Source organism: Lutra lutra, chromosome 2 (assembly GCF_902655055.1).
Source record: "Lutra lutra chromosome 2, mLutLut1.2, whole genome shotgun sequence".
Lineage (NCBI taxonomy): Eukaryota > Metazoa > Chordata > Mammalia > Carnivora > Mustelidae > Lutra > Lutra lutra.
In genome coordinates this window covers 146,844,398-146,863,637 of record NC_062279.1, presented here as the reverse complement: position 1 = coordinate 146,863,637, position 19,240 = coordinate 146,844,398, and the positions used below count along the sequence as shown (strand labels likewise).

At 47.7% G+C, this 19,240-nt stretch overlaps 1 protein-coding gene across 1 annotated transcript in view; it reads right to left on the bottom strand.

Annotated features, from left to right (window-relative positions):
- The window catches only part of STX18 (syntaxin 18), a 114,051-nt gene that overhangs the window by 20,636 nt on the left and 74,175 nt on the right, over positions 1-19,240 (bottom strand). The window contains exons 3-6 of the mRNA XM_047718863.1: positions 15,562-15,677; positions 13,763-13,840; positions 13,532-13,598; positions 1,523-1,638 (exon numbers count right to left, since the gene is read on the bottom strand). Of these exons, the coding sequence (XP_047574819.1) occupies positions 1,523-1,638; positions 13,532-13,598; positions 13,763-13,840; positions 15,562-15,677 (377 nt within the window). The remainder of the gene's footprint in view (positions 1-1,522; positions 1,639-13,531; positions 13,599-13,762; positions 13,841-15,561; positions 15,678-19,240) is intronic.

Here is a 19,240-nt window from a genome sequence, read left to right as displayed (position 1 = left end):
ATTAACTTGTTTCCTGCTGGTCTGTAAGCACAGGGGCCTTATTTTCTACTCAAGACTATCCCCAGCACCCAGCACAGTGGCTGGCACAGCAGCACTCGTGTGGGCTCTGGGCTCAGCAAGGGCAGACAGCTCTTCACCAGAGAGCTGGCCTCAGCTGGGTCCCAAGGATCTGTAGGGGCTTCTCCCCATTCTCATCAGCCCTAATGGGATTTCTCGAATGAACGAGTGACGGAATGAGTGTGCTGTGTGTGGCATGAGTGAACTTAGACATGCTATCACCATATGCCATCTCGTGAAAAGCTGGGCCCCGTTAGTTCGTGAGTGATGCTGGGGCTTTTCTTCTTCAGGGACCAGTGTAGATAGGACATGTGCAAGGCCTCTGGCCTATGGGATCAAGACAGCCCCCAGAGAGGACAGGCTTGGGGGTCTATATAGAGTAACCCAGGTGCTGCCCCTTTCTTGGTTTTGACTTTGGACAGATTATATAATCTCTTCAAAGCTCGATTTCCTTACACATAAAATGACGACAGCACTACCTCACAAGACCCAATGAGACTCAATCTGTTGACGGCCCAGCATGACGGCCCTCCAGCACCGTGGAGGGCTCACTGGATGCTGGTCTCCCCACCGCTCCCCACGGACACTGTTTCCAACCACAGAAAGCACTGCTGGCATCTTTCAGGTAATCATTCCCACACTGCATTCTGACTTCCCTCTCTTGTACAACACAGGGAGAAAATCAGACGGAGAGGCAGTACAGATCTATGTACCAATCCTGAGTCCACCATTTATGAGCTTTTAAGTTTGCCAGCCTCTCCCAGCCTCTAAGAAGGCTCACCTCAAAAACCAGTCCACAAAACTCCTCCCAGAGGGCTGCTCTAAGGATGATGGTGGTGACTGGAAGGATTCAGGGCAGTGCCCGGCGTCCGGGAGATGCGCCAGAAATGATAGCCACTGTGATTAAGACGGATGAGGGGACTGAGGAAGACAGCTGGGCCCTGGGGCCTCAGCACGCCATCATCCTGAGATTCATGCAAAAGCAAAATCCCCCCCTTGCTATGCTTGAGATACAGCAAACTAGGCATGTGCTGCCTACACAGGGTGGCCACGCGGGGTCAGTGCTAAGAGGATGCTGAGATCGCGAGACAAGGCACCACATGGGGCAGGGGAGGCAGTGTCCCACCTTTCCTGGGGCCAGTGGGCAAGATTCCTTGAGCAGAGCGCTCTTATATTCCTCCTGGTTCAGAGTCCCCAGCCCCCACCATGGTGATGCACCACAAGTCAGGCCCTCTCCCTGGACTCTGCTGGTTCTGGGGTGACTGGAGGAACCATCCTGCCCAGCCCCAACAGGCATGAGCTCCTAGTGGGACAGAAAAAAACACTGTCCTTCTGTGTTTCCTTTGCTTTATGCAAGTACAAGCACCACAAGGTGTCTGGGACAGTATTCCTTTCTTTGCTTTGCATTTTTACCAACACGTCGTAAGGAAGAGATGTGAGGCAAGACTTGGGTTTCAGCTCATACCTGGGTATTCTTCAGTGGCAGGTTTTTCTTCAGACTCTTGTGAAGGATGCCGTGAACCTTTCTCAGAAGACATGGATTCTCTTGTCTTTGTCTTTGGCTCTGGTTCCAGCTTAGATCTAAACAGATAAACGGCAATCATATAATGTGCTGACGCAAGATTCTGCTCTGAAAACAGAGGGAGTCACGTGTGACCTCTGCTCACGTGTCCTGTGCCCTCTGTCGGAGAACAAGGTTGCTAAGCAGCAGCCATCCCAACACACCTCCCGTGGGGCACTTACTACAAGGGATGGGGGCCACCACCTGCAGGGGGAGGCTGGGCACCCCCACCGAAGCTCGCGAGGGGAAGAATGCAGTCAGTAGGTGCTGAAGGCAAGAACGCACGAACCCACCCCACATATGGACACCACACTCAACACGTGCATGGTGAAGCCTGACTGCTCAACAAATCCAGGAAGCGGGTTGTTTCACACCAGTGCAAAAGTGTTGCTACACACCCACACCCACACATCATGTAGTATATGTAAGCAGTATCTTAAATAAATTCACTACAAAAACTCAAGCGACTTGTCTCAGGAACCAAGGCCTCTGCACTCCTTCTATGCCTGTCCTATTTTCCACCTTCAGGGTGAGCCTCGATCTCACCTCACTCAGAGAGGCCTACCCTGACTGCCCCATCTCAAGCAGGATCCCCCATGTCCCACTGTGCCATATCCCTTGTCTTCTTCATTGGCAGGCAGCATCTGGGATGACCTCGCTAGTTCCCTTGTTTATGGCCTGCCTAGCTCCACAAAAGGGCACGCTCTCAGAGCAGAGTCCTGGGCTGTCGGCCATGGTCACCACGCAGCCCCAGGTCCCAGATGGGTGCCTGGCATTCAGTGTTTAATAAATACAGGTTGAATGAATGGATATTTTCTGACGGTCAGTAATTAGCTAGCAAGAGAAAAAAACTGTTGATTATGAAACAACAAGCCTTGTAACAGATTTCCTGGGACCCACACAGCACTATAAAAATTATGGGTAGATTGCTGAAAAGATCTATGGTGAATTCCATATTACTAGCCAAGAAGACTACATATAAAAGGAACAATGTAAATACATGTAAGGATGATCTCGTTAATGCCAGCTAACATTCATGGAGGGCTTATTACGTATTGGGCATTTTTCTAAGCACACTATATGGATACATTGTTTTAATGCCATACATCCCTATAGGGTAGGTAATGATCTGACCGTCCTCCAGAGGAGGAACCGAGGTATACGGAAGTGAGGAAACTCGTCCAGGTCAACCATTTCATAAATGGCTGGGCTGGGATGTGACTTAAGGAACCTGCGTCAGAGGCTGCTCGTAACAGCTGCTCTGTGGACAGCAGAGTCTACCCACCATGTTCCATGAACAGGGACTTCTGGTAGAATGAATCTGAGAAAACCGAGTCAAAGCTAGATGGGGACTTTACAAAATTTTAGAGCCCTTAATAATGCTAAACTATGGGCGCCTGGGTGGCTCAGTGGGTTAAGCCGCTGCCTTCGGCTCAGGTCATGATCTCAGGGTCCTGGGATTGAGTCCCGCATCGGGCTCTCTGCTCAGCAGGGAGCCTGCTTCCCTTCCTCTCTCTCTGCCTGCCTCTCTGCCTACTTGTGATCTCTGTCTGTCAAATGAATAAATAAAAAATCTTAAAAAAAAAAAAAATAATGCTAAACTATATTTTGAATTTCCAAAAAGGATGTCTTTCCCAAATAACCTGACTGTAGAGACCATTTTCATGGGGCTTTTGGAAAAAGACTAGTGTGCTAATAAGAAAGGCTGTTTAGGAAATGCTCTCCTACAACATTCCTAAAAAAATTTTCCAAAAGTAACTAACTAACATCAACCTCCCTAAGCACCCAGCGATGGCGGCTGGGGAACAAGTCAGTCTAAAGCTTAGTGCCTCAAAACAGCAATCATCACTTACTAGCCATCAGTGTTTCTGGGGCCAGAAATTTGGGAGTGGCTTGGCCGGGCAGTTCTGATTCTGGGTCCTTTCTAAGCGTGCAGCCTGATGCCAGCTTGCCACATGCCAGCCCGATGTCAGGGGGAGGATTCCCTACCAAGAAGGCTCCTTCACGTGGCTGCCAAGCAGGTGACGGTGGGGAGCCTTGTTCTCTCATCAGGGGTCCACGGGAGCGTCACTGTCTCCCCAGAGCAAGCAGTCTCTGAGACTGTGGCAGAAGCGTAGGCACCTTTTATAACAGCCCAGAAGTCATACGCTGTTATTTCTGCCCCTCTGTCATTTCTGCCCAACGCCATAGCCCAGGCAGTTACAATGGTCCCCTCAGGCTCAAGAGGAGGGGACACAGACCTCACACCTCCCTCCAGTGGAGCAGCGACAAAACTGATTTTAATAAGACCACGTGGGATGGGATATGTTTAGATGCAGCCATCTTTGGAAAATACATCTGCTACTCCAAGTATCACAAATACAGAGATACAGTTATAAAGATATTCATCACAGAACTATTTACGATAACAAAACAATGACTTAAATTGTTCACCAAAAACTGCCAAGTTGACAGGGAGAAGATTCAGGGAAAGAGAAAACCCCATTTGTAATAGCCAAAACAAAAGATAAAAGACTAGCAAGGACAACAAACATCACAGTATAGATTTAACAAGAAAAGCCCGAACCCATGTGTGAAAAGCTAAGAGATGTTCTTGAAAGATACAAAAATATCCTGTAACAAATGGAAAGAGATATATTCTTAGACGGGAAAAAGAAATATAAAGAGTTCAGTTCTTGTGGAATTTAAGAAACACAACAGATGAAAATGGTGAGGGTAGAGAGGTAAACCATAAAACAGACTCTCAACAACAGAGGACAAACTGAGGTTTGCTGGAGGGGAGGTGGGTGGAGGATGGGCTAACCGGGGGAATGGGGACTGAGGAGGGCACTTGTGGTGACCACTGGGTGCTGTCTGGATGTGATGAATCACTCAGTTCTACTCCTGAAATTCCAGGAGAAACCTAGATGCAGCTTCCAGTTGTCTTCTCCCACTGAAATACGACAGACGGCACCTAATTCTCCCAGCAACGGGAATGAATGCACATACAGAGTGCTGTCCACACGGAAAGCTCCCTGGGGCCTTGGCATATGGTCTTTTCACTGGGAGTCAGTCATGCAGCTGGGAGCATCCAAATAGCTAGCCTTAGTTACTCAGTCTTCAGTTCCTCCAGAGGTCAAATGCAAATAGTCTGGTCCAAGGCCCCTCTCATAAATCACACTGTTGGCATAAACTCTCTGGTGTGACGGTCCGAGGCTCCAGGTGTGCAAAAACAATATCCTGTTATCACGCAGGATACACCAAGAGCTTGGAGATTATCTTCCAAACACTGGCCCACGGCCAGTTTCTTCACAGGGTGCAGAGTTGGGACATCCTAATGCTATGGAGTAAACCTTCTCTGCACAACTTCTACTCCAAGTTTGCTAGAAGTTTTCATCATGAAGGCTTTATGATAATTTGGGGGTGTACTCTTGAGAGAGAAGTAACATTCTGCCAAGGCAGAAAGGGTATGGTAGGCCCAGGGAAGCTAGGAGTGGGGCCACTGAGTCATAGGATGGTCTCTGCACTCTGGAGAAGTATTGGCTATTTTAATAAAGAATTATTTTATACTTTCACAAGCCACGGATGAGAGTTCCTGTTAAAGCACACCTATCCCCCAATATCTGCCATTTTTATTTGAGCCATTCTAATAAATATGAGACAGTATCTGGTTGGCTTTTTGTTTTGTTGTGAAACAATCACATGCAGAAAGGTCCTCAGTATGATCTGAAGAACCCTTTCTCCTGAACCACCAAGAGTAACCTGCCAACCTGTCCCTTTCACCCCTGAGTATTTTAGGGATTTCCTGAAAACAAGAGCATTCTTTGATACAACCAGAATATAACATAAGAATCACGAATCTTCATGTCGCTACGCTACTTCCAGCCTTTCCCTGGACCCCATTCTATTTTGCCTAGTTGTCGCAATGATTCCCTTCCTGACACAAAGATCCAGTTCAGAATCACACATGGCACCTGGTTGTCATTTGTCTTCAGGCTCCTTTGGTTTAAACACCTATTCTCTCTCCCCAAGTTTCATGACTTTGATACATGATGATGTGCCAGTTATCCTGTAAGACATCCCCTAATCTGAGTGTGTCTGATCTTCCTCACGGCTGGATTCAAGTTATGCATCTTCGGCATAAAGAGTGACATTCTAGTTACGTTCTTTCTCAGTGCATTCCATCAGGCTGCCCATGGTTTCACTTTGAGTACCTGACTGAGATGGTGGCTGCCAGGCTTCCGCACTGTGAGGTTACGCTTTCCCCCTTTGTGGTTAAGGAGTTAGGGGGGACGGAGCACTTTAATACTATACACTTTCCCCCTTTGTAGTTAAGAAGTTATGGGGGAGGGAGAGCTTTTATACTAAGTAATTATCAATTTCAAACCCTCAAAAGTACTCACTTCTGTACTCCTATGTAGATGGACTCATGATGTCCTATTTTATTCAGTGGGTTATCATCTGCTACTATCTTTTACTTGATGCTCAAACTGTCTCTAATTTGGCCAGTGGAAACCCCTTCAAACTGGCTTGGTCCTCCCTCCATGTTCCCATCATCTTTTGAACCCTTTCTTGCTGTCTGCTGCAACAAAATGTTCCAGGTTCATGTTCTACTTTCCCTGCCCCAACCCCAGACTGAGTCATTTCCACAAGGAGCCCTGGTTCCTGGAAGCTGAACCAGCTACATAGAAGCCAAGATATGAGTGCTAAGCAGGCTTATGGCTACTGGGGTGTCCCTGCTTCCAGGCCTATTTGCATACCCACCCACACATACTCATCTACAACCATATTTATTTCTATTTCCACCCATGCAAACTGCTCAGGAGTAGACCCTGGTACCTTTCCTTCCAACCCAACACCGCAGGGTTCATTCTGGCTTCTTCCCTTTCACTTCCCCAACTGTGTGAAACCTGGCTTCCATCATCCTTACATATTTACTTTTTTGACAGGTACCCCTACATAACCAACCTGTGATCTCCACTGCCACTCTTACCCCCACAGGGGCACGTCCCTCTGCTTACTCTGGCTGTGACCAGCCTTGGGAGACTGTGCCCCCCCACCCCCACCCCCTCACTCACTCACCCAGCTCTGCCCCACTCTACAGGGGCAGGACTCAATTGTTTAGGAAGAAGGGCTTAATTGACTTTTAAATAAAGGGCTCCTGTAATGTCTATAATCCTTTGTGTCGAGAGTATGCTAATGTGCCAGTTTTTAATTTAAAATGAATAAAAGACTGCAATGCAGTAGACAAAGTAGAGAGCATTTTTTTTCTCTAAGTGATAAAAACAGATCTCATTATACACAGAATGTCTACTGCAATCCTCAGGGAAATTACAAATTAACTAGTTGAAGGCGCTTTGAAAAAAGCAATTTTTAAAAAGTCATCAGAAAGATCAGTTTATGCCCCATGATTTATTTAAATTGATTTCTCTAACTGAAGGCTGAGCATTTCATAGCTGCAGTCAACACGGTTTCCACCTGGCCAACATCTGTTTCCAGGTCCCTTATTTGAAAACTCTGGGATTCTATTTAAATTTTAAGAAGAGTAGAAAGAGACAGAAAGAGGGAGGAATCAGGCTTTTCAGTTTTGAAACAAGAAGGTATGTGGAGGAAATTCTTTGCCTTATACACAAGTTAAAAGAAAGATGATTAATATTCCAGAGTTAAGTACAGCTCTTACACTTCTTTTCTGCTCCCCATCAAGGCTCTCTGTAGAAAGAAGATATTTTTGGTACAGGATATTAGAAACCATCATTCCAGAAGTGGCTTTCCGACTCAGGTACCCACCCCAGCACAGGCACTGTGTGCACACAGAACAGGAAATGCCTCCCAGTGCTGGAAGTAAGCCGTCTTCACACCCACATGGGTGTCTATTGGGCATCCAGCCGCAACTGCACAAAGTGTGGTCCACAGACCTGTGCCAGATGACGAACTGTTTGTTACTGGTCAGCTATGAGACAAGCACAAAAACCAAGAGCAAGAAACGTTTATAGCAATTTGCCACTGCCACAAAATCAGAAACACGTCCACTGAACAGGGTACAGAGTTTAGATGAGACTACGGTGGTGGGGTCGGCCGCAGCATCGGCTGTGAACCTGACCTGTGCCGGGGAATGTGCATCTGTGTACGATGGACAACAGGCAACACACGACAAAAAAGCAGTCCCTCACCTCGAAGGTCTGTTGTGAGCCAGGGGTCAGCACACTTTTTCTGGAAAGGGCCAGATGGTAAATATTTTAGGCTTTGGAGAACAGAGATGACCTCCATCTTGTATTTTTGGTTTCCTTTTTTGTTTTACAAACCTTTAAAAATGGAACAACAATGTTCAGCTCGAGGGCTGTACCATCACAAGAAAAGGCTGGACTTGGCCCAGAGGCCGTGGTGTGCTGATCCCCAGTTCCAGAGAGTGAGTGCAACCCAATCATGGGTCGGGAAACAGGGCACATGCTTTCAGCTGTCGGATAAGTAAGATTTGAGGATCTAATGTCTAACACGGTGACTATAGTTCTAACACTGTATTGTACAACTGAAACTCACTAAGAGTAGAACAATCTCACCCCCAAAAAAGAAGAAAGACAAATATGTGAGGTGACAGGTCTGCCCCTGGATGAGATGAGCAGGAGCCATTCCACAACGTGTCTGTGTATCTAATCACCGAGGCGCACACTGTCAGCATCTTACGAGGTCACGTCACTTACACTTTGGTAAATCTGACATTTTTACAAGGGACAAAGTCACTGCTATGGACCTCGTATCACATGGCATCACTTAGAGTTTTCCTTCACCTTTGTCGTCGTCATCCCTATCCCTCCCCTGTTACTGGGAAAATTTACTTAGCTCTTAGTATATGCAGGATCCTGGGCTAGGGGCCGGATTTTAAGACATAAAAGGCACAAGGCTGCCCTTGCCAAGCTTCCAATCTAGTTGAGACGAGGGAACTGAATCATAAATAATAATACAAGTACACTCTGTAAGGATCAGGTAAGCAGGGGAGAGTATGAGTCACAAGAGCACCAGTGCCTTTTTTCAAAAAGGTGGAGGAAAAAAGGAATGTAGTGAAATTTTGATCTTTCGTACCAACTTAAGGGAGTAAATAAGAAATGTAAGGTCAAGCACCCAGCCATGGGATCAGGCAGTATTTCCTGAAGTGTGCTTGCCTGTGATTTAGGAGTGAAGGACTCCACAGCGAGCAGGGCTTAGGAAATCAACGTACGGCAATGTACACTCAGTGTTCCTCGGGCTCATTTGACCAAGAAACTATCTTTAGAGTAACACTTACTTAGGTCACCAGAATCCCCTCAGGTACCTTAGGAAACTCTCACGTTACCCTTCATTAGAATTAACAGTAGGATCTGCTAATATTCTGGAAATTAACTTTGAGCTACATGGGTAAATGCAGAAGGTGCCTCATCCTTCCTCCATAATGTTTCGTATCACCCAATGTGAGAAGAAACCACTGTCTTTCGGGCAGTGGGTTTGAGCCTTCTCAAATCTCCCTTGAGACATGAGAAAATAGCCAAAAGTTCCCACTCTAAGGACATCCTAGTACTAGTGAAAGTAAAGTGTTCAAATCTGGGCCTAAACCAGCATACTTTAAAGCCAGGTCATGGGTAAACATAGGATCAGATAATCCACCCCTGGGTAAGAAAGAAACAGAATTTACAGAGACAGGCCTAACAGTGTAAGTTTGAATCCGTTCCGGGGCTCCTATCTTGCCTACTGTGCCTCCAAAGACAATCCCCTGAATTCGCAGAAATGAACATCGGAGGTTTGTTCTGGTTTCTAGACAGCCACCTTAAACCTCTTCCCCAAGGAAAAGCCAGTAATACAGGACCTGATTACTTCCTGAAAAGGGGAAATGTTTCTGATTAATTCAGATGGCTTTTAGAGTATATTCCCGGGAAGGCATGTGATAGTTAAATTATAACCAAAATATTAGTGCTTTAAGATGGTTAGGATGATAAAGGGCATATTTCAAACCCTTTTGGGAAGACAAGGCCATTTATACCAATGTTGTGTCCAACGGTGGCCCACAACCTTTTCAACTTATAAGCTCTGACTGTGTAGACCTGAGGAGCCAGGCATTAGTGACCATGCCTCACTCCTTCCCTCACTCAAGAACCAGTAATTGAGCACCTACTTTGTGGCAGCCTCTGATCAAGGTGCTGGGACCCAGAGATGGAAGACACAGTGTCTCTGCCTTCAAAGGGCTCAAGGTCTTAGCGCAGGAGAAAGAAGAGACTCGAGACCACAGTGAAAGTTCTTACTGGCCGTCAGGTCCAGCTGAGGACAACTGGCAGCAGGTGCCACTGCCAACTCAGAGAGCACAGCTGCTGCGGAATGGGAGAAAAAAGTCACACTGGACAATGGCGCCTCCCTTCTAAGAAAACACAGAGAGAGAGAGAGAACAGCAGAAAGATCAGCTGAGACCACTTCTGGCTTAATGAGCAAAACATTTCCCCCATTTTGGGATAAGCGCCCTTTGCTACGAGAGACCAGCATGTTATCATCACTGTATGAAAACGAACACCAGCAGAGAGTATCTTTCACTCTACACTATGAAAGATTTCAAATCAACAGCCTGACAGTTCCCTCTCTACCAAATATGCTTTACTTCTGCCAAGAATAAAAGAAACATGAGAGTAGCAACTCTGCCCTAAAACAGGAGCACTTGGGTTTCTTGAATCTAGTTTAGGGGAATGATTTTTATCAATAACCATCACCAATCAAGACAAAACAGTACAAAAACAACCCACAAATCCAACTTGTGAACTTATTTTTGGGCAACCTGTCCTTCACTCACCCAGCAGCCCTCAGGGAGCGGCTTCCCCAGACTGGGATGGGCATCGTGCTGCGTGATGGGCGCGGGGGTCTGAGCAGCTTTCCAGGAGTGTACGTGTTACACCGACGTGACAGTGTGCAGGGAACCCACACAGAAAGGAGCCACCAGCAAGGCCCACGGGGGCCAGGGAGTCTTTAAAGAGCAACCAACATTTTAATTGGGGCTGGAAGGATAAATAGGAGTTTGCTTGCTGGAGGAATGGGGAAAAGAGGGGCAGAAAGTACAGGGATACGTGAATGCCATTCTGGGCAGAGAAATGAGCAAGGATTAAGGCATGAGGGCTTCAAAGAACAAGGCTTCCTGAGGACACAAAGTTATGTAGGGTCAGAGCAGAGATCCACAGGGACCGAGTGAGAAGCCAAGGCTGCTGACTGACTGTTGTGGGTCTTGAATGTCACGCTATGAAGCTGAGCTTCTCTAAGACACGGGAAGTGAGGGAGTGGTAACACTCTATGTGTGTTTTAGGCCGTCATCTTCTGGGACGAGGTGAGGAAAGAACAGGGAGGAGGCCGGACGGACTACATTGTGTGGGTCACATAGCTACTTCCCTCAAGGTCTTTTGCTCAAAGTAACTGGTACAGGCCAGCTATGCAGCAAGAGTTGAGCCTGTACTTGACTGTCGAAATGAGAACAACTCCCATCTGACTGATCTTAATTTGTCGAAACCTCTGTTGAGAACCAGGAAGTGAGGGGGCAGCAGCAAAAGCTTCTTCCCACTTTTACCTGGGACACCTGCTAAGTCTCAAGGGTCAGGGTCCACTTGGGTCAGGAAGCAGAAATGGGTTCCTCTCCCACTGGTGGGTGGGGGGCCGAGTGACCACCAACCTGGGCGGGGGGGGGGGACGGTAAGTCACTGGTGGCCAGGCCCACCCTTCTCCTCCAGGACGGCTCTGGGCATCCCACCACTTGCTCTCCTCCCCAAGCTGGGGCTGCTTTCATCCTCTGTCATCGCTTTCCCAGACCCTCCTCTTTCCACGTCCAGCACAAAGCCCATTGTTTGAGAAGTCTGCCACGTTACCCTGGCGTTCAACCTTGGTTCAGTTGTGTGATGCCGGGTAAGGAGCCCACATTCTCTGGGCCTCGACGTCCTCAATAAAACAAGACACCAGTATTATTATTATTAGCAAGAGTAGTTGTGAGGATCCAACGAAACTGACACGCCGACAAGCACAGGGTGAATGCGCCATCATAGGTAACAGCCCAAGCCAGCATGTTACCACTCCGCACATCCCAGTGCGTTTTGTTCTCATGACCCAGTAAGGTGGGGATCTTGAATTTTTCCATTTTACAAGGGAGGAAACTAAGGTGTAGAGAAGTCAAGTGATCTTCCCAAAGTCACACAGCTTCTCAGTGGCAGAGGCAGGCTGCCCGGCTTGACTGTGAGCTCTGAGACCTGACACTATGCTACTCCTTAGCTCCCTTTCCCCCTCCTGAACTTGTTAATGGGCTAACTGTGACATATCCTGATTCAGTGGGCTAATTTCTCATGTTTCTACAGCAACCCAGCCTGACTCTAAGCTCCTTGAGGGCAGAGACTTTACCTCTTTCTCTCTCTGCCTATCCTTATCACCTTGCTGTAATGAATAGTAACTACTTGCTGGTCAATGACTTGGCTCATCTACTCACTACCCCTACAGATACTTCTGTCTGTCAACATTACAATTTCAAATCTGCCTACCAGTGCACAGAAGTTAACACAGCAGGCCTGAGACTGCCCTCCTGGGCAAGGCCTATGTGCAGGCTTAGCCCTGGGCTGGTGTCCGGGAACTGGGGCTTTGGGAGGGTTCCCATAACCCTAACTGCTGAGGGGTTCCCTGTGCCTGAACTGCTGTATGGACAGTGTGGTGTTTGCAGAAACACCTGCCTTCCTGCCGCGAGTCTGGAATTCGGGCATGTGCCAACCAGGAAGGGCCTCTGTGAGCAGCCCCCAGTGAGATCCCTGGCCGGTGAGTTTCTAGTGAGCTTCCCTAGCGGGCATTTCTCACAAGTTGTCACAAGTCTCATGCTGTGTGACTCCACTGAAGGGGACTCTTGGAAGCCCACTCCCAGTTTCCTCTACACATCACCCGTTTCCCTTTGCCATTTGCTCTGCACCTCTTCACTGTGACAAATCCCAGCCACAAGTTCCGCAAGTCCTCTTAGCATGCCCCCTAACCCGGGACTGTGCTGGGGGTCTCGGCATAACCAGAATTAAGAAAATTTGTCCCCATGCAGTATGTTCTGTTACCTTCTCCAAGAATGCCCTAAAATAGTTCCAAGGCCAGTTTAGAAGTGGTCAAGATTTGAAGCCGGGACCTAGCACTGCCTGCTCATTTTAAGACTCCTAGCTCAGGCTGGGTGACCAGCTGCAAGGGAAGCAGCTTCGCGTCCCTGTGCTCTAGAAGCTGGCATGCACCCCTTTGGGGAGGACAGGCTGGGGAACAGACCCATGCCACAGGAGATACTAAAGGCCAGCTCTGATGCTTCCTGGCTTTGTGGCCTTATGCAAATCATTTAACCCCCTGGGGGCTTTAACGTCCTCACTTGCAAAAGGGGGTTCCTAAGAGCACGTGGCATCAAGTGCTCTGTGAGAAGGGAGGTGCACACTGATGACCTAGGGAACGCCTCACAGGGGCGCACTGGCTGCTGGGCTCCCGCCTCAGGAAAAGACTTCGAGAGAGCAAGGAGAGGCACCGGGGACAAAGAGAAAGACGTACGATGGCTAAAAAATGTGCCAGCCACACAGGACTGTTACCACAAGATGAGCCAGAGCGTGGATTCTGAATGAACAAACAGCCTGGGCTCAAAGGACGGTTCTGCCACTTCCTGGCTGTGGGACCTTGGGTGAGTTACCCAGCTTCGCCAGTGGCAGCCTTCCCCTCTGGAAAAATGAGGATAAGAATGGTACCTGTCCCACGGGGCAGATGGTGCGGAGTGAATCCTGAATCTAGGACAGTGCCTGGCACTACAGTCAGGGCTCCGTGAGCACTAGTTATAGCATTTTGTGAAGATATCCAAGCACTGTATGTTGCAAAGCAAAAGGATTCTACAAACATATGAGTTGCTATCACAACCATTATTAATTAAGGAACCCCAGCCAAGACAATACTTACAGTCTTTTCTTATCCACCACTCGTTTAACTCGGATGGCTCTCTGTTCTGAGTAAAGTTTACATACTCCTGTTGTAGGGAAAACACCAGAACAGAGACCATTTAAAACCGTTTCGCAGGCAAAGGTGTCATTAAGTATAAGGAGACACTACAGTCTTCGGCTAGCACGGCTAAATTTTGCATCACGTCTATGGTGAAATGCCACATTCGACCTTTAAGATAAAATGAAATACTTTTTAAGTAATCTTCGATGAAATCCAGAACCACGCTCCTGTGCTCCTTCACTTGCTGGGAGTGTATCTCCTTGTGGGCTGGAAGAGAAAAGGACAGCAGTCAGGTCTCCGCACTCGACTACACAGGGAACAATTCATCAGCTTCCTCAGAATAGTTTCTGTATGGAAAGTGTTTGCAAAAATACAGCAATAAGACAAGTCTGCATCAAGTGACATTACATTTTTAGAAGAGGAAAATTTATTGGGCTTCGGAAGAGTAAAAGATTAAACCTGTGGAAAAACTACAGTCAAAGAATTTATGGTTTACTACAGCACGCAGGGATGGTACTTGATGTGCCCCACTTCTTGAGAGCTGACCCCATTTGTAATACCATCATCCAACGCTCAAGCTGATCTTCAAGTAACATGTTTAAATCGCACTCAAGCCCCACACTACCCCACCTGTCTGGGCTGTTTTCAGTCTAGAACGTTCCGTCTTCGCCCCTCAGCTACTCCCATTCCAAAGGCCCCTTAGACACAGAGTCAAACCTTCCTTCTCCAGGAAACCCTCCTTGACTCTCCTAGCTATAAGGACGCCTGGCTTCTGCGAACTATCATGTCTGCTGCAGGTCTGTGTCATTTATTTTTGTAGGACAGCTCTCATTTCCTGAGAGACTGAGTGCCTCCCACATGCAGGCGCTCCGAGGGGACGTCACACATATGACTGCTAAAGCAAAAGGCAAGCTGGAGGCCAAGTGTTTACACACAGAGAAGCTAACCAAGTTCAGAGTCAGTAAGAAGCCCATGGTTTGGTACTTAGTTGCTGGTTTTATTCATAATCATGTACTTCTAGATTATTTCAATGAATGTTTAGGCCCTTAAGGGTAGGACACATGAATCATGTTTTTACTATTGGGCTGCTTAACCTGAGATTCATTCACATGAGCGACTATACACAAAATTCTGTGAGGAGGTGTGTTTCTCTGGCCAGAACGTCCGTAGCTTTCATCAGACTCTGAGTGGCCACTAGGGCTGTGACGGAAGCTTCCCAGTAGAAATCGACGCCAAGAATTCAGCAGCCTCTGGCCCCTTTGAGCTCTGTGCTATTTAATGGAACCTGCCTCAGCACATCATGGAAGGGTCAAGGAAGATACACGATTAGGGAGGATGTCTCACTGCCCCCATGAGAATGAAACATCAGTGAAGACGACGTGATACTGAGAACCCAGGAGCCGGCCACGGTGCTAAGCATGTGCTGAACTCAACTGGATTCTCCTAGCAACCCCAAGAGATACACCCTAGAACTGTCTCCACCACAGACAAACCAAGATGCATGACAACGGAGTGCCTTGCCCAAAGCTGTGTGGGTAGAAGGCGGTGGAGCTGGGGGAGGGGAGCACCAAACCAAAGCACCCACAGCTCCAGCGCCCTCCTCTTCAGCGCAACAGTCTGCTCTGGAAGTTTCCTACTCCAAGTAGAGAGCTGAGAAAGTCCTCTTCTGTCCCTGTCCACACACCATTGACCACTGACCCCCTAAATGCCCCAAAGAGCACAGGGGCGCGCAGAAGCTGTCCACTCTGGCCCTTAGGAGATGTCTGTGTGTGGAGAGGTCCTCCTCACCTCCCTCCTCCCACTGTTTAACCTGAATCATGGCCTTTTCATTACTTTCACAGCTGATCAAGAAAAGAGGAATTTTAAAGTTTTGAAACCTAAACCTAAACAGTAACACTGGAGAGACCTTAGCTGGGCACGTCCTGTGAATCCTGGCTGAGGCTTCACAAAGTCCTGGCGGGTGGACTGCGCCGCTCAGAGCACCTCACCTTGAGTTCTCAGCTGCTGAATCGCTTCGGAGCAGGTCCTCATGAACGTCTGAGCGTCCTGGTCTATCTGGTCTCGTTCTGTGTCTGTCATCCTTCCGTATTCAGACATGACGTGGCTAATTAAAAAAAAAAAAAAAAAAGTGGGGCAGGGGACAAAATTTTAAAGTAGCGGCAAATGACCACAGATGTTGTCTGGATGGGGTGTGAAGGGAAGAGAAAGCTTCCCTATCGACATGACATTAAGCCGAGGCTGGGTGAAGATGAACTGGCCAAGCCAGGAGGTGGGGGAGCGTTCTACACAGTGGAGGCGACGGACACGTAGGCTGTGAGTGGGCAGCAGAGCTGGGCATGGCGGCACAGGCCTGAGCGGGAGTGTGGGCTTCGGCTGTGAGAGCCACAGGGCCGCCAGTGAAAGCTCCCGTGCCACACGAGGACAGAACTTGATGAACAGGAGAACGCCCTGGGGGCCACAGGGAGAATCACAGGGGCTGCTATTGGAGGCCCTTGAGACGTGTGGAAAGCTGATTCCGGCTGCTGTTTTTTCCACGTTGACAAGCAGTCCTCACGAGCCACAATAAAAGAGCTTTTGGAAACATTTCGTTTCCCTGATGTTAAGTTAGAAAACGTGAGCTAGGGAGGATGCTCACCTACAGGAACCTACAGGCACCGTGAAGCTCAAGATACTAGGGTTAGAGTGCCTGCTCCTCTTCCTGACAGCAAGGCAGGTGTGGCAGCACTATTATCAACAGTGATGCTAATGAGCCTAATTAAACACACTGGACGTTGTAACAGAAATTTAAAATCACAAAATTATCAAGTTAAAAGGGACCTCAGATAACGTACAGACTCAACTCATTCTGTTCCCATCTACTAGCCCTGCCAGCCACTCATCCTCCCTGAGAATAATACACAAAGTACCAACCCAACATGTGACCTTCCTGATACTCACGCTCCCACCCTGCACCCCGACCACACGGCTGCTCTGCTGCCCACGATCGGCCACACCCGCTCCTGACCCTGCTGCAGCCTGGAATGCCGTCCAGCAGATGCTCTTCCAACAGATGTCCACACGCTTCTGCCCCATTCGGATCTCTTCCCACAGCGAGCTTCCCTGACCACCCCCTGCGCTCTCCCCCTGCACAGACCACTGTCGCTGATTCCTCAGTGCCTGTGCCAGATAGCACATTACTGTGACTGAGATCCAAAGTCCCCTTTCACCCTGCTTTGTGATACAGGGACTAGGGCACTCCTCTACTGCCGTCTGTCCCTCGCTCTGCCTCATTCTCCTTCTAGCACTTACCACTCCCTGAAATACGGATGTCGATCTCCCCCCAGGAGCATGTAAGCTGCAGGAGAGCAGGGATCCTGTCATTTTCCCTTTGTTTCCCCAAACCTAAAGTGCCATCCAGCACGCAGCAGGGGTCCTAACAGTAGCTGAGCTTGTCGCCTGCACCAGACACTACTCTCAATGCCTGGCACGTATTTCATGGACTCGTTTAATCCTTGCAATTCATCCACTCACTTACCTCTATGCTAAACCCCGATACGGCAGGCACTGTGGCAGGGGCTGGGCCACATTGGAACAAGGCTTATTTCTGATCCCCCCAGAGGCAGGTACCAAACCATGGGGGTGTTGACACAGAATCAAGGGGCACAAGGAACTGTGGGGGCCAGTGTAGGTCTGCGAGTGGATGGGGGACCAGGGGGTGAGAGGTCAGTGCATGCAGGGGACAAGGGACAGCGGGAAAAGACCTACTACAAATGCCCACCCGCAGGTCACTGTTGGAATGACCGTGTGCTGCATGGGCCACACGAGGATCGTCCAGAGTGTGAAAGGGAAAACGGGAGTGCACCAGGTGCTCCCCGTACACTGGATAGCTGGACCACGGCGTTCTCAGGGCTTCGTGTCACTGCAAGGGGCAGCACGCCACCTGCGCACGGTCAGCATCTCCACACTGAACACCTAGCGCAAGTCTGCTCTAGTTTTCAAGGGAATGTGAATGCTATTGTGATAAATATACATTTCTTTAAAATTGTACTGAAGCTGCAACAGCTATTTCTCCAGTATTAATAGGTTTCCCCCAAATCCAACAATCATACAAATGGTCCAGAGCACGGCAGGCACAGGTGTGGAAGGACAGACGTTCAGGCGTCAGGTCAAGGATAGCACAGGAAGTTTAGGACATGACAGATGAGGAGATGGAGCAACTTGAAGGAGAGTTCAAACTCTCATTTTTCTGTGAGGATTTAAAAACAGCACCAGCTGTATAATGGGCCTTTGAAACACATTCATCAAAAGTAATGAAGCCCTGCCTGTGACATAGCCCCAAATTAAGTATAACAAAAACAGAATTATTACTGTTTTGAAAAGGTTAACTATCTGGCAAATAAATTCCAAAAAAAATATTCTCATCGGACATGCATACAGAAATTCATCAAACTTTAATTTTATTTCCTTTATGACTTACAGACGGATAATTTTATTATAGACCCCAATTTACTGAAATACTAGATCCAATTAAAGGAGACCAAGTTAGGTATAGGTCCGGATTAGTCAATTCATTTTAAGAAAAAGGGAGGAAAAAAAATGGGCAGTAAGTTTATTTACTGGTTCAAAAATTCGAAGGAAAAAAATTTTTTAATTATATGATCAGTATAAAGGGGCAAGTTCGAAATTACAAAATACCACTGATACCATGCCTATTACTTGACTATGCAGTTAGGTGCCTCCTGAAGATAGAGAATAGAGAGAATAGTGTAAATGATTTTTTTTTAATGATTTGAGAGAGAGAAAGAAAGAGAGCTCGTATATAGGGGTATGGTGGGTGGGGGTGGGCAGAGGGAGAGAGAGAATCTTGAGCAGACTTACCACTGAGTGTGGAGCCCAACACAGGTCTCAATGTCATGATCCTGAGATCATGACCTGAGCAGAAGTCAAGAGTCAGACACTTAGCCAACTGAGCCACCCAGGTGCCCAGTGTAAATGATTCTACTCCGTTTCAAAGGTTACTGAAAAGGCATGGACGAAAGTTAAAGGCCACAATCTTATTTTTGCTCTAAATATTATACCAGGGCAAGGACACGACCCTGTCCACAGTATATGCCTGACACATACCAGATTACCATGCTGATATCTAGGCTACAGATATGAATATAGACCCTGCTCTCAATGAACAACATCACAATAGGTAACACTCACAGCCTTATGTGTACGCTTTTACATCACAAGCTAAAAGTTACATAAAGCCTTCTATGCATTAATACTACTCACTGTGCTAAGTGCGTCACATACTTACCCATTTAATTCTCAAAACTCCACAAAGTGGGTACTATTTACAATTCTCATTTTACATAGAAAACAATTGAGGCACAGAGAGGTTAAGTAACTTGCCAAGGTTACACCAGCTAGCAATTAGCAGAATTGTAATTCAAACTAACGCATCCTAGCTCTAGAGTCTACGTTCTTAACCACCACCCCCCCGGGGACCTCTCATGTCAAAAAGGTAATAGAGTTTAGGGGAGAGGATGCTTTTTCCCCACTAGTTGGTGGAAAGGAAGGTGACCTATGAAGCCAATCTTGAAAGGCAGGATGTGGCCATGGGGAGACAAGCGTGGACACTCTCAGGAAATAACAGAATGGAATCAGGAGAGAACAAGTCTGTCTGGAGAAGTGTCAGTG